The following is a 15,631-nucleotide window of genomic DNA, read 5'->3' as shown; positions in this document are numbered from 1 at the left end:
TGAGTCATAATTTGTTTTTTTCAGAACTTAATGACAATGTTCCACTGTCTTGGCGTGGATTGGTATTGTAGTGAAATCTGGGGCTTACAGAATTTTTTCCTCTTGACTGGGATGCCCTTTTACTGCCTGAAACCCATGGGATTCCTTCTCCATAACTTTGCTGGCTTGTATCTCGGTGCTGACCCTTCTGTATCTAATATTCCTAACACGTCAAAACGTTGACTCTGCAGATTCACATTTAAATTTATTTCAGGAGAGTTTTCTTCTCTTTTATCTGTGAGTATTTTTTTTTTGTTTCATTCTTTTTTTCAAATACATCAGTTTTGTTGGCTTTCCTTTGTCTCAATTCTATATTTATCAACTTCACCATAATCATTTTAGTGTCATCACATTATTTCACATTGTATGATTTTTAAATGCCTAGTCACTACCTCCCTAACTTTTTTTCAGTTACAAGTTTATTTATTCTTGTTTCTCAAATATTTTTCATTTCTTAAATTTTATATTCTCCTTTATTCATTCATTTGCTGAATTCTCATATTCTTCATTTCCACTTATGTTTTAGCACTTACACACATTTATGAGTTTTGTTTTGTTTTGTTTTTTAAGGAAGAGAAGCCCTATCAGATTATATAGAACTATTTAAAGTATTCCTAATTTTTTCTTTGGGTAATTCTTGCGACTATTATGTTCCTATTCTGTAACTTATTAAATGAGCAATTGGTTACCTCACAGCATTTGGGTTTTGCTTTTCTATTTTATTTTACATAAATTCTATTTTATTCTCTATTTTATTAATTATCTAGGTAACTTCTGAAGGGTAGAGTTTGCCTGTTTGGAGAAGGGAAGGTGGGTAGTGCCAGGGTCACTCGATAACCTCTACTTGGATTTACTTTGACTATTTTATTAAACACCTACTATTTTCTTCATAATATTTTAGTGGTCAGTCCCAGTGACACACAGCAGACCTCTTTAAGTTATGAGCTCTCTGTATTACCATGTGAAATGCCTTTTTCTGCCTCCTTCACCCTTTCTGTCTCATCTCAGGCAGTGTTTCCTGCCACTATAATGGAGTGCATTAAATGAGATTGGTTTGTAAGTATTTTAGCTTCTTGCTGCTACAAAAAAAAACAATATCACAAATATCGTGACAACAGATACCACAAATGACTTAAAACCACAGCCAACTTTTGGCTCATAGTTCTGTGAGTCTGAAATTCAGGTGTACTCTGCTGCGTTCTCTGCTGGGTTCTCACAAAACCAAGCTCAGAGTGTTCACTGGGTCGAATATACTTCAAAGTTCGGTCCGGTTGTTGGCAGTTATAGGGCTGACGTCCCCATTTCCTCTTGGCTGGGGGTCACTCACATCTAGGGACTGTTCTCCAACTTTTGCTCATGATTCCCTCCATCTTCTAAGCCAGCAGTGGCCTGTGAAATTCTTCATGTGCTTTGTGTCTCACTTACATCCTTCTCCCACTACCAGCTAGAGAGAAGTCTCGTTTTTAAAAGACTCTTGATCTGTGTAGGCCGCTCTGATTAATCTCCATTAGATCAACTGATTAGGAGCCTTAATTACATTTGCAAAGTCCCTTTTGCTGGGTAAATAACATAGTTATTGGAGTAATTCCAGGAAGCGGAGGTCACGGGGGCCATGTTAGCAATCTGCCAACCACTGGAGGCTTGGTTCTAGCTTTCCTTCAGTACCTCCTCCACAGCCTTCTTAATTTTAGCTGGTTTTATACAAAATAATGTCCCATATTTCCCAATGCCCATCTGTGACATTTAGTTTCCATATTCCCATCAAAGTGTCATAAGCGGACTTTCACAATATTGACACTATTTTTGTGATATCAGTATTGGTCCTTGATAGAGGTTCGAGGTTAATTCTGTTGGTGTTCAGCATGCTTCCCTCATTTTCCTCTGGACTGGACAATTTTTGGCACAAGTTCATAATTTGTGATCTTGGGCTGGGGGAGTTCTTCCACCTTTTAGTAGGGGAATTGTAATTCAGTAGGGGAATGTGGAGCAACAGGCCTTTACTCCATTATCTTTACCTAAACCTCAAAAAGTTTAAATACCCATTAATTTTGGAGTCTATACAAATATGAATAAAATAGACAAATAGTGAATGTTATAATTTAATACTTAAAATTAAAGTAATATAAATATCAAGAATCAGAATAATGTAGATATTCTGACCCCAAATACAGTATCATAAACTAGTACAAAAGATTTCACTGATTATTGGAAAAAACAAAAGATCACTTAAAAAAGTGGAATTTCAGCCACTCCTTTTAGGAAAGTCAAAATTTTCATTAAAAAAACTTTTAGTAATTTATGGCAGAAAGATATATATATGTGTGTAGTAAAAACTATATTATGATATATATTGCAAATAAATATGATATGCATGACATTTGTAATTGCTATACTACTAATTTAAACGTATCAAATTAAATTAAAATTTAAAAACTACCAAATTAAATTAAGTTTTGAGTTAAAATCTATTTGAATACCTTTAAAAATCGCTCTGTTGGCAGATATTGCTTCCCAAATCTACTGGAGATTATTTTCATCTGCCCCCAAAAATTATTAGCTCTTTGTCAGTGAATACATTGTTGCATTTATCTTTCCACTACCTTCTTGGTCTAACATAACATTTACATGTGGTAAGGCCTCGCCAAATGTCGGTGCAGTTAATTGATACACACATATGCATACATAGGTAATACTTGCCTGGAAACTGTTTATGCAAGCAGCTTTAAATAGTGCTATAAAGAGATTAAGCAAACATTAATGGTAAGAGGCCAATCACATATTCCCTATTCTGCTAGTAGGAGATAAAATACAACAAAAAGAAGGCACTAATGAGTTAGGATGGTGCCTTACTAAGCGTGTAATTAATGTTATTAAGAAACATTGCAGTTGCATATTAAAATTCTGTTTACTAAGCAACCCTGCAGCATCAGTACATTTGTTCTTTGGTTGCAAGTTTTTTCTTTTTTTCCTTTTTTTTTTTCTGATTGGCATCTTCATGCAATCTTTTTCTAAAAAATGAGATAATGGGATGTGATCAGCCTTGGTGGTTTAACTGGAGTGCTGACATGACAGTTCTGGCAAGTTGACAGGTTAAGTGAGTGGAAATGGATGTCTTGTCTCACCATTTACTTGAAGAGCCAATTTTCAGCTATAGCTTTCCTTGCCTCACCACCATGCATAGACCCTCTTCTACCCCAGATATAAGAAGTCTAGTTTTCCCAATTTAGGACGTTGAAATCATTTTCACTGTATTGTCCTAGGGGTGGAAAAAAATGAAAAAAGTTCTTTAAGAATAATGGGAATATTACCTTTTTCCATAATTAATTTGCTTAAGTTAATAGTATTTTCCTTTCAAATTACAGTCCTCTCAAGATAAAAAACAAAGGAAGCTATTTTATTCCCAGTTAGTCAGGAAGACAAGTAGAAAAGGAAAGCTACCTATTGGTAAAGTCAGAATAATATGGGAAAATATGATTCAGAAATTCAGAACTTGTTCGAATTTTGATGGATTTTCTATCTGTTGAATTTAGGCAGCCCTCAATTTATAACATTTTTATCATTCAAAAGTTCTATAAAATTTGCATGCTGAGTCTCAGGACGATTTCTTATGGTTGTACATTGTCCTGTACTTGAGTGATTGAAATGAAATTTAATTAAGTAATCTGAAATACAACAACGTTTATCTGCAGACATAACCAAATGAGTTACATTATTAACAAACCATAATACTTATAAATATTTAAATTAATATTTAATACCATCATAGAATTCAGTTGGACTTGCTAAAGCCAGTGAACAATATTTTTATGGAAAAATTCATGGTTCCACCAACATAATCACTCAATTTAACAAGGAGACAAAAACAGCAGGCTGACCTGGATGCCAAAAGAGGCAAAGAAGTTGTGTGACAGTAATAGTGCATCACGCAGCCTGGTAAACTCATAGCTCTCATATAATGCACGTGCTTTCCTTCTGTGAAGAGCAACCTCCCACCCAAAGGAACAAATGACAAATCAAATCAATCTTTCTCTCTCTCTCTCTCTCTCTGTCTCACACACACATACACACACGCACACATCTCAATTTCTCTCTCTTTCTTGCTCTCATACACACACACACACACACACACACACACACACACACACACACACACACACATCTCTGTCTCTTGTAATGCTTACCCCAGCTGTTTGAGGCAGACTGAGTCAAGTCACAGTATTGTGCTTGGTACATACTACATTACAATAATCATGCTAAATCAGTCTTGATTGTTTTTGCGTGCATTTTATCTGGTAGAAATCCAGAGAACAGAGATGTTGGTACCCTCAGACAAGTAAATAAGAACCAGAAAATGTTTTCTAAAAGTAATTTAATTATGAAGTAAAGTGCTGCCCAACATCTGAATTCATTTCTACACAAATTTATCACTGGTGTTTTCCAGTAATGTGTTGTCAAAACTTTTGAAGGACCTTACCCAACTACACAATAGGTATATTCTATGGCTGTTTGTTATAACACTTTTTTTTAAAATCCTTGCCTATGAGATTTAAAATGCAAGATATGTTGAACCAAATGAAGTCACACATTTTAAAGACATTCTTTCATGCTAGATAATCATGAATTTTATTTCAATATTTACACTGTTCCCTTTCAGGAAGGAGCATATTAAGTGTGACTGTAAATTAAAGGAAACTGTTTTAACGATTATCTCACAATACACGCATTGTGTGTGTGTCTGTGTGCACTTGCCAAACTTACGAATTCAGGACATTTGACCCTCTTTGCAATTGTTTTCAAAGTTGCGCTACATGCCAATTCAGAAGTCCACTCTTATTATCTTGTAGCCACAGTATAAAGTAAATGTAGCTAACACCATTGCCTACTTTATTCATCAGATTGTGAATAATCCTGAGTTATTTTAGCAAATTTTATGTATTACATTTACCTTTTAAGATTAGTCTTCCACAAGTGATAATGTCCAAAAGAGGGGTTGGAAAATGTAAAGTAATAGCTGCGTTAGCTGCAACATGTCTAGATTCAGACAGGAACTGAAGTGCAGGTTCCATATGTGAGATCTCTCAAAGGTGGAGAGCAGGGCACCAAGTCTAAACAAAAGCAGAACCTAAGGACTGTGATGCATTACAGTCATTTTGTTCTCTTTGACCGTTCCCTTTGTTTTTTTCCACATGAACTATTTATGAAAGGAATAAACCATTTAATACTATTTATTTTCCATTAAAGAAGCAAATATATATTTAATTATTCTTAAACTAAAAGGAATAGATATTGAGATTTTACCATGGCTTGAGAATTTTATTATTTTCTAGGAATAAAGTACTGGTAGAAAAGAAAACATGTCACTTCTTGTAGAAAAGTTATAGCCATGGACTTAGTAAGAAAACAGTTATTTAGGAAGTTGTTAATTTAGCAATTTGATCATTTGTATTCCATTAAAATAGTGACAAATGAATAACATGCTATTACATAAAATTACTTTAAATCTTATACCCTTAAATTACATTCTGGTATAAGTGCATTGCTTCCTCTGAGATGAATTTTGTGTTAATAAGCTTCAAATCAAATATTTTTATGACATTGTGCATTCTAATATTATTAACAGAAACTCTTTTGAAATCAAGTGAAGTATTAAATAGAATTAAATAAGCTGAAGGAATAATCATTTATCAATTAGCTTCCAACCCATTCTGATTATAATCTGAGTAAACATTCATCTCTTATTCCTGGTCTGTATTGCAATTTAATGAACCGACTTCTCACCATCTGTTTCTTATTGGTAGATTTAAGGCTATTAACTAATTTTGTACAGGAATTTCTAAGATTGATTATTACACAGTGCCTACATTTGCCTATATTATTTTTGTCACTGCTGGACTGGTGGCTCCTCATTTGTAGTCTTTGGGTCATTCTTTTTCAGTTTGGACAAGGGACTACTCTCTACAGAGGTACCTATCAGAATCAATTGGAGAATTTTTTTTCAAATGAAGTATTTCATATTTTCCTTTACATCTCCCCCTTTGAATTACTAAAATAGTGAGTCACTGTCACTGATGGGAATATGTAATAACTTTCATATATGTTGAGTTGGGAAAAAAAAAAGCGTTGTTTTGCTTTAAATCAAGAATTCCTTTTTTCTTGTTGTTTTGCTTCCTATTTTAAAGCATTCATTCCATGCCCACTATTGGTATGGGGCATTTCTAGGTCAAATAAAGACACCATCTCAATGCATAATATAGGCAGCATCCCATACTAGCAAGAGCTTAAAATTGAATCAAGGAATCAGGACACACCCACAGGAAGAAAAAAAAAAAAAAAACAAAAGAATAGAGAGAAAAAAAAAAAAAAAACAAGCCAGGGCAAGTACCTTTAAGTTGAAAGGATGTAAGAAAAGTACAAGATCAGTGTGTGTTCAGGTTAATCATTGTGGACAAGGTGGATCAAAAGATAATAGATAGCAAGATCACAGTTAACTACAAAAGCAAGTAAGTATTATGTGAGTTATTGAAAACAGACTGGTCTGCTGAAATGCTGGAGCTATTTTGGAGACAAATGTCAGGGAGGTATCATCTTGGACCATCTGATGGAGGCCAAAATGCCAAGCTGAGGGGGATAATCTGCAAGCATTGCAATGAAGAGTAGTGAAAAAGCACTGTAGGTTTCTGAATAAAGATAAAATATACCTTGGCAAAGGTACATTTTAAAAAGTTATATCATATGTAGTATAGAAAGAGCAAGATTATAAGTTTTATGTTACTTTAATAATGAAAAGCAATTTAGGAAAAAACTATGTAATGATTTTAAAATATTCTGCCATATTGGAAATCATACGTAAATCCTAACATTCTGATTGTACTGGGCACCACAGTTTCTCAGTTAGTCAGATAATGGTTTGAAGTGAATCAAATTAATCTAGCAGAAGTTTAACAACAGCATCAACTAAAGCAGAAATCTAAACTCAAATATCTCTTTAAAATTAAACAACCTATGAGCCTTTAATGATGTATATATGGGTCTTTTCATAATAATGGCAGAACTTAAATGAATATAGCATTGAATATTACCTGTGAATGGTTTAGCACAGACCTCAGCACTTAATAAGCACTCAATTGATGTTCATTATTGTTGTTATTGTATTAAACCATTTGTGACTTAACAGATCATTAGTGCAAGCAAATGGGGGAGGAGAATGCTTACTAAATATGCTTATGGACTATCTTTAGAATTTAGCAAGCAAAAAATGCTAAGAAGCAAAAACAAATATTTTCAACTTGAGTTTCAGATGCAAAGTTTATTATTACAGAATAAAAAGTTCATCCACTCAAGCATAAAATTATACCCAAAGCAAGCCAGCAGCTGAGTGCCCCTGTATCCACTCCATGTAACATATTAATGTATGTAAGTGCTGCATGACTATCTCAATGTTAATACCTGCCATAAAAAGTCATATTTTCTGTAAAAACAACTCTGAACATGATGTAATTAACCTTTAGGGTCTCCCATCCCTGCATCTCAAAGCCCACCTCATGCATGGCAATGCTTCCTACTCATGTTCAACCATCTGATTTCCATATCGCCCACTCCCTCTCACCGGTGGGCATTAGCATAACAGAGCAGTAGCAAGACTTTGATTGAAGCCAGCTTGGGCTGAATGCGGTATCAAAGCATAATTTAGAAGAAATCATACTTGATTTACTGTGGATTGTATTTAAACTCTTAAAACACAATTTCAAAAGAGAACCATCCCCGGCCTCTAATCTTAATTGACCTTTTCATATTTGGGTCAACTCCTCTCACAACATACTCTTCTTATAGAGCTATTGTTTTTAACTTTCACGTGTCGATTGAACACTGCGTTGTGCCACTGTTTACTTTAGCTCATTTCTTGTAATAGCTGAGCAATAAGGTATACTCACTTGACAGATTAAGCAAGTAGGTTATTACATCACAGTTGCAAATGATTTGTCTAATGCTTTTGGGTTTTAAAGAGGATATAAATATGTATTTTATAGTCTTCTGTTTTAGAAATATATAAAGAACTGCCATTTGTATAACTAATATATTCTTCTGGAGTTTATAATTCCATCTTTTTAATTCACATTGAGTTTAAATGCGTGTTTTGAATTGTCATCTTGAGGATCTAATCTTTTTTATATATATTTAATGAGAGTCATCCTAGAAATCCATTTTCTGTATAGCACACTTTGTGCCATTGTACTGGGCTGATAAAATGCCACCTCTACCTGCTTCCTCCCATCGGTGCCATCAGCCTAGAATTCTCTTCTCAAACCATTTTCACTGCCACCTGGCAGAAATATTGAGACTGCCAAGTGTTATCAGAAGAATTATTGATGTAGTTCTTCATTTTAAAACCTCCCAAAATAAATTCTTCATCTAATATCCTTTCACAGAAGATTGCAATATAGATCTTGGGCAGAAAAAGAGAGTCTACAGAAGGAGGAATGATTGATGCAATTTGTTTAGGTGGCCCAACTTCAGGTGGCAATAGGAAAGGATGTCCATTTTTAGAGACATGACCACTCTTTAAATCTTTTGCTAGCTCAATTCCGCAACCTTTTTATTTCCTTTTTTAAAAAAGTTTTAAAACTGATGTAGTTATCCTAGTTCAAAGGAAATCAGTATGGCTTAAGCATTGATGACAATAAGCTTTTTGGTACATTATAAATCCAGGGTATTTATAATAACTTGGGGAAAAAGTGCACTATAAATAAACATCACTTGAAAGGATGTCTTCCAGACACTTTCTTAGAATGATAAACACAAAGCCTGGTAGCTTTTTGTTAGTGGTCTCTAAAAAAAAAAAGTATGAGTTAAGGCTTGAGAAACTATGATTTCTTGGTCATTTTTGGATTGCATCATCAGTGGTAATATTACCTAGTAGAATTTATTTGTCCTTTAGGGGTTCTGATGAAATTGCCTTTTAAGGTCCTACCAAAAATAACAATTCTCCATTGGATTTTCTACTCGAACTTGCTAAGGTTTCTCCAGCCTTGCATTTGCACTTTCTCTAATCATTATCTGCATCACTTCCAGAGCATTCTTTCTGAAACACAAATCTGATTATATAGCTCTTTCATAAAAGAATTTAAACAGCTCTCCATGGCTCTCCCAGCAAATTTAAGCTTCTTTAGTATAAATTTTCTGGCTGTAGTTATGTCACCTCTGCACTCTAGATGCCTTATATTCTCAAAATCATGTAAACTCTCCCAACACAATCGGTTCCACAGATCTTAACTTGTGTGCTGCTCTTTTTTGTCCCAAGTTTCTGTTCATCTTGTGAACTGTTATGTATGCTTCAAAACACAGCTCAAGAATAGATTTTTTTGATTAATGAAAATGTCCTAAAATTGAATGTGGCATTGAATGTATAACTATATGATGATACTGTGAGCCATTATACTTTGGATGGACTATATGGTGTGTGAATATATCTCAATAAAATTGTATTATTGAAATAAAAAAGAATAGCCACCCCCTCATCTTTTCTCTTCTTTCCTCATCATTTGGTCCAATTTGATGCTCTTCCACTCTTTATCCCCCAATGCTCTCTGTATTTTTCTGTTATTACACAAATAACACTCTGCTATATTTGTATTTATTCATTCATTCATTTGGTTATTTATTTATTTATTTGTTGTTTACTTATTTATTTACATGTAATTCTCTGCCTTACAAGGATGTAAGCTCCTTAAGAGCAAGAACAATTTTTTATTTGGCCTTGCATTCCCTGGACAGCATGGTGTCTAATATATAGTAGGTACTCGTTACATTTTTTTTGTACTCATTACATTTTGAGTGGATAAATGAATGAATCACCTTTTAGAAAAGTGGATGGATAGAGATGAAGCCATTAGCTAGGTCTTATTTGGGGGATTACTTTTTTAGCAACTGTGCTCAAAATGTAGGACATGGATTACAAAATAATTTACAAAATCATCAGCACCAGCAAAAAAGTTTTCAAAAGTAAGAAAAATGAAGATCAAGGAAGTTTGTAGTTATGTTAAAGGGCAGGTGGTAATTCTGCTGAAAGATCAGATAGATAGGTAGATGGACAGATGATGATAGATCCAGACAGAGACTAAGAAAAATATGCTTAAAACTGCAAAATATGCTTTTATTGCTTTATTGATGTTTCATTTGATGATTTAAATAATGCGTATTTGAAGTTACTACATTTTAAATTGATATAAAAAGGACTTTATAGAGTACATGGGGCTCTATACTAACTAGTTATGTGAGACAATTTAAATTCTTTCTGTTTCAGAGTAGTACAGAATTACCAATAAGCTGAATATGTTACTTTTATTAAAGAATGTTACACAAATATTTTTACTAAATTGACTTTGACAGTGAGATGCAAACTAAATTACTCAACATTTCTCCCTTAGCTAGTGTCTGTATAGGCACTATAAATTTTCTTTTTCTTTCCTCTGATTACAAAGAAGTAAAGTATTATACATTAGCTCTTCAATTTTTCTTAACATATATATATTTCCAGATAATAGAGAACAGTCTTAAAAATCTTTTTTGGTACAAATCAGTTTCAAATCTCTCTACTGGAAATGAACACTGCATTGTTTTAAGAGTTTGTTGTTGCTGTTTCTCAGAAGTAATTTTGTAACACTGATTTAAACTATCATTCCTATTAGAAAGCATGAAAAAGATCAATGTATCTGCTGATTCAGTGGAATTGTGTACAAATAACAAGAAGATTGTAAGAAGCAAGTAATCTCCAGAAAATGCAAGGCAACATAAACCACATTCGGTTCAAATAGACCCATAAATCTGGTTCCCCAGACTGTTAGAATGAGTCTCCTGTTATCTATAGTTGTAGAAAAAAATTTCACTTAGTAGATTTATCCCTTCTTTCCCTGGGTTATGCGTTGAATTAGGAAGCGGCATAATAAAACACCAAAATAAGTCACTACAAATCTCCATGATCTTATTTTTTTGAAAAGAAAAAAAAATAAGAACTGCTTCTTTTTCTATGCTGGGATTCTAGTAAAGGTTGAGTATTGTTTGCTTGAGTGTGAGTAAACATTTACTCCATCCGTGGACCTGTATTAATATACTCCTGGAAGGCTGAAAAAATTCTGGGTGAAGGCCTTTACTATACTTATTGTTAGATTTTTTTCTGTGTTTTTATTTTTTTTAATTTTTTTTGTCAATCCCTAACAAACATTCTTGACATATAAACAGTTGCTCATAATATCATCACATAGTTGTGTATTCATCACCATGATCATTTTTTTGAACATTTGCATCTCTCCAGCAAAAGAAATAAAAAAGAAAAAACTCATGCATACCATGCCCCTTACCCCTCCCTCTCATTGACAACTAATATTTCAATCCCTCTCATTGACCACTAATGTTTCAATCTATTCAATTTATTGTTAGAGTCCTTTATTGTTTGCATATTTTTATTGCCAGGTATGCAAGGTTCTAAAAGTTAGAGTTGATTTGATTTTTTTTTTTTACTTTGTCAGTTTTCCAACATAAGCCAAAAAAAAAAAAAAAAAAAGAATTAAAGTGGAAAGAGAGGAAAGAGATAATTAAATTAGAAAAGTCATTGAAAAAAACCTAAAGCTCTCTCTTCAATGGAGGTGGGTTTTGGTGTGAGAAACAAGATGTTTTCATGAAAAATTCCAGATATGCTGTCTATTGGTCACATATCTTTGCCTTTCTTCCCTCTTTTTATCATTAGGACCCTATTCAAATCTGAACTTTCTTAGGATTTTTACCCCCATTTTTTTCCATGCCTCTGGCAGTTAGTTGCTTCTAGGTTTCATTATCTTCACCACAACACAAAGGGAGTCTTATTGTACTTATTTTATGTGCTATAAATTAAGTGTGCCTGTGCTATGCCCTGAGATTACCTTTATTATTTCCTTTATCAGACTCATTGATAATTGTTGGGTTAGTTTTGTTGTTGTTTTTGTCAAGTTTTCAAGTTTCTGTATGAGATCAAGAGCTCCTTGATGTCTTTAGACTAGGTGCTTTTCCTTCCTGCGTCTTTAGTGCCCGGTAGAGGAACATAATAATTGCCAGATTAATGCTTATTTAAAAATCAATGCAAATTAAATTAATTAAATTGAATCAGCCATTTTCATATATTTCCTTATACTGTTAGTTATTTTTACATTTAATTCCAAACTCTTCAATTCTTCAATATCTTCAATATCTTATAAGCAATTTGAGAAGAAGAATCATATATTATGCCTCCCAGTATCCCTGTGCCTAGCACAATGTCTTGGAAATATCATAAGAACATGCAGTGTTTGTCAATAAAGGGAAAAGAGATAATTACACAAAGGAGTGATACTTTTTTATCTTTACTCAAAAACAGAATTAAATTTAAAAATATTTTTTCTTAAAAATATTTTTAAAAAAACTATTTACTTATGTAAGGATATGGACCCTAGGATTTTAATGCACTACAGAAAAAAGTGTTCTAGTAGTAAGTTTACTTCTTTTCTCACATTTGATAGGGTGCTCCTTTCCCCTTCCCCTCTGTGTTTAGGAAAGTGCAAAAAATGAATCAAAACTGTAAGCTCTACCAGGCACTGAGCAATCCACCTAGAACCAACTAGATTTTCTCTTCGATACCTGTTCCTTCGCCAATAGTTTGTATTTACACACTTTCTCTTCTTTTAATTATAGCTCCTCCACAGTTTGTGGTTAGGCCAAGAGATCAGATTGTTGCTCAAGGTCGGACAGTGACATTTCCCTGTGAAACTAAAGGAAACCCACAACCAGCTGTCTTTTGGCAGAAAGAAGGCAGCCAGGTGAGTGTGAGGCTTGAATGCCTTTTTGAAATCGCTGAACTTTGCCTGTCTCTGGTGTTCTCAGAGCTTTCCCAGCCTCCCTTGTTAGCAATGTTGAATTTATTTCTGTAAATGAGACGGATGCATTCTAAAGCAATGGGAGTTGCTTGTTCTAGTATAACATTCTTTATGTGCTAGTGTTAATTTTCTAAAAGTCTGTATTTTATGTAGAAAAGAACCAAAGCAGTATAACTAAATCCCCTTTAAAAGGCCAAAACTAAAGCCTCTGTAGCTATTTAAAAACTGCACAGAAAGGTATTTTTGCAGTGAGCTACATTGAAATGATTAAATGAGCTAGTACTTATAAGGTGCTCTGAACAGTACCTGGCACACAGAAAGCATTAAAAAATATCTATCTTTAATTGACCTAGAAACCTAATTTCAGTCCCCTTTCATAGACAGACAGTATGAATAAATGTTTTCATCACTAATTTAAGCATGCTGCCATTTATTAATAAAGCGCGTTAAGTTAAATTTTATATGTAAAAGTGCTTTATACACTATGAAGATCAAACAAGATGTTATTATGTTACTATGATAAATACAACAAAGTAATGTAAAGCACATTTGATTATTGCAAATTTACACTGTTTTGAGTGTAACATTATCATAAGATATTTTATTATTATATAGCTACAACTTTACTATGCATGAATCACTTTTGCTAAAATACCTGGAAGTTAATTACAAGATATTGCATAAAATATGTATTAGTCCTCTGGCTCAAAATGCATATGATGTTTAAATATGCTACATTGTGTTCAAAGATTTTGAAACATAGTGCTTAATTTATTCATTTTTTGGCATTTGACAAAGTAGTATGTCACTCTAGAGAATCTTAGGAGTTACACAAAATTTGCCTCTAGATAGTTTGATTTGATTATAATCTTAGGTCAATTTTATTTTCTGTTCCTCATATATCTCCCTTCCTTCAGAAAAAGTAGGTGGGAAGAGAAGATGGAAGACAGAGAATGAGAACAAAAGAGAAATGTTTAATCAAATTGTAAATTCTCAGATCAGGAATTGGGATATTAGGAAAAATAAATTGGTCTTACTGTCTTCAGTATCCAGTTTTTACCACGATCTACGACAATCCATCAGTAGAAAGAGTCCAGGGCCTGGATTTAATGGTCCATATTCCTCAATATGTGCTGATAATGCCAATTAGCACTAATAGGATACCCAGGCACTTCAAAGCAAGAGGATTTCTGTAGAGCTCCTGGTTTGTGCTTGTAATCCATTTTCTTTTGCCTGTGTCACACAAGCAAGGGAATACAGATGATGAGTTAACCTCAATCATAGGCCATTTTCCATGTCAACAAATCATTTAGATGGTGGGCTGATATTACATCGTAGAGGAAGGGATCCCAGAGAGAATTAAGCCCTTCTGATGTATTAGTGCTATGTAAATTAGTATTCTAATGGCTAATTGTAGGAAAGTGTACCCTTTGAATTATTGTATCATTTTCAAGTGGCTTTAAAATTTAGACCCTTCTATTTTAGATGGTTTATTTCAGGAATTTATTTGGATTCCACAGGAGAATTAGCTTGTTCTCAAATTATAGTTCATATGTATGAAAATGTCTAGCTGTATCTAGTAATACAAATTTTATAAATGAGCAATAGCATTCTGAAATTATATTCTTGACATGCTAACAAACATCATTTCTTTTAGAAGGGGTTTAATAACATGGTAATGTTTATGTAAAGTGGGCTTATAGTGTAACACTTGAATCTAATAAAGTGGACATCCATCATGTAGCAATAAAGAGAAGAGCTTCTAATTAAAGTAGGACGTCATTTGCAGGATTAAAGTCATTTAGTGTAATTGAAAAGTGTTAATACCCTATTTTATCCTCTTCCATTGGTATTACTTCAAGGGTAAAAACATTTTAAGGTGAAAATGTGTCTTGTGCCTTTAATTGAATGTTATTACCTCCTGATTTTAACGTATTGAAACTGTTTAATTACAAACCTGGAAAATTAATTACTATATTGAGAAACAGATCCCAGAGGGTTATAATGTCCTTTTTTGTAAGTAAATACAACATAAAAATTGATAAGTCCTTATTTATAATCCGACTTAGAAACATACCTCAATATAATTTATTATACCCAAATGTTCTGTTCTTAATTGAACAGCAGTAAAGCAACATAGGTCATCCAAGTTAATATTTCTGCTTCCATATAAGAACTTTTAAAGATTTGTAATTAGACTGTATGTATTTCATATGAGATAATAAACCAAAGTTTTTTTTAAAGAAAGTAATATTACAAAATTCTGTCAACATACACATTTTCAAAAATATTTTACATCCTATTTTTATTTTCAGTGATTTGCTTAAATCTTGCTTAGACTGTAGTATTTGTTCATAGCTTCTTTTGAAGCTGTTAGCCTACCAGAACTTTGCAGCCAAGTAAATTCAACTCTTAGTTTCAGTCTCAGTCACACAATTTTGAACACGTTGAGGAGAATTTCACTTGAATCCATCAAGTATTTTAAATGATCAGGAGAAATAATTTTTTGCATTCTTCAATACTCTGCAGTTTAAAATGCATATATGTGGTTCATTTGTAGTCCTGATCCTCACAACATCTCTGAGTTGAGTTAGGTATGCATTCTTTGCCCATTTTACAGATGAGGAAATAAATGACTGAAAGTCAGGGAGAGAGTAAATGGTTAAGAAAGAGATCCAGATTTGAGAAAATGCAGCTGATTTTTCCTTCTACTG

General features: G+C 33.3%; 1 protein-coding gene across 9 annotated transcripts in view; it reads left to right on the top strand.

Moving 5' to 3' along the window:
* Positions 1–15,631, top strand: part of ROBO2 (roundabout guidance receptor 2) — a 648,114-nt gene that overhangs the window by 511,254 nt on the left and 121,229 nt on the right. For all 9 annotated transcript variants that reach the window (XM_077118710.1, XM_077118711.1, XM_077118709.1 and 6 more), the window contains one exon: positions 12,736–12,860. In XM_077118710.1, the coding sequence (XP_076974825.1) occupies positions 12,736–12,860 (125 nt within the window). The remainder of the gene's footprint in view (positions 1–12,735; positions 12,861–15,631) is intronic.

Source organism: Tamandua tetradactyla, chromosome 10, assembly GCF_023851605.1.
Source record: "Tamandua tetradactyla isolate mTamTet1 chromosome 10, mTamTet1.pri, whole genome shotgun sequence".
Lineage (NCBI taxonomy): Eukaryota > Metazoa > Chordata > Mammalia > Pilosa > Myrmecophagidae > Tamandua > Tamandua tetradactyla.
Note: the sequence above shows the minus strand (reverse complement) of the source record. Positions and strands in the feature narration are given on the sequence as shown.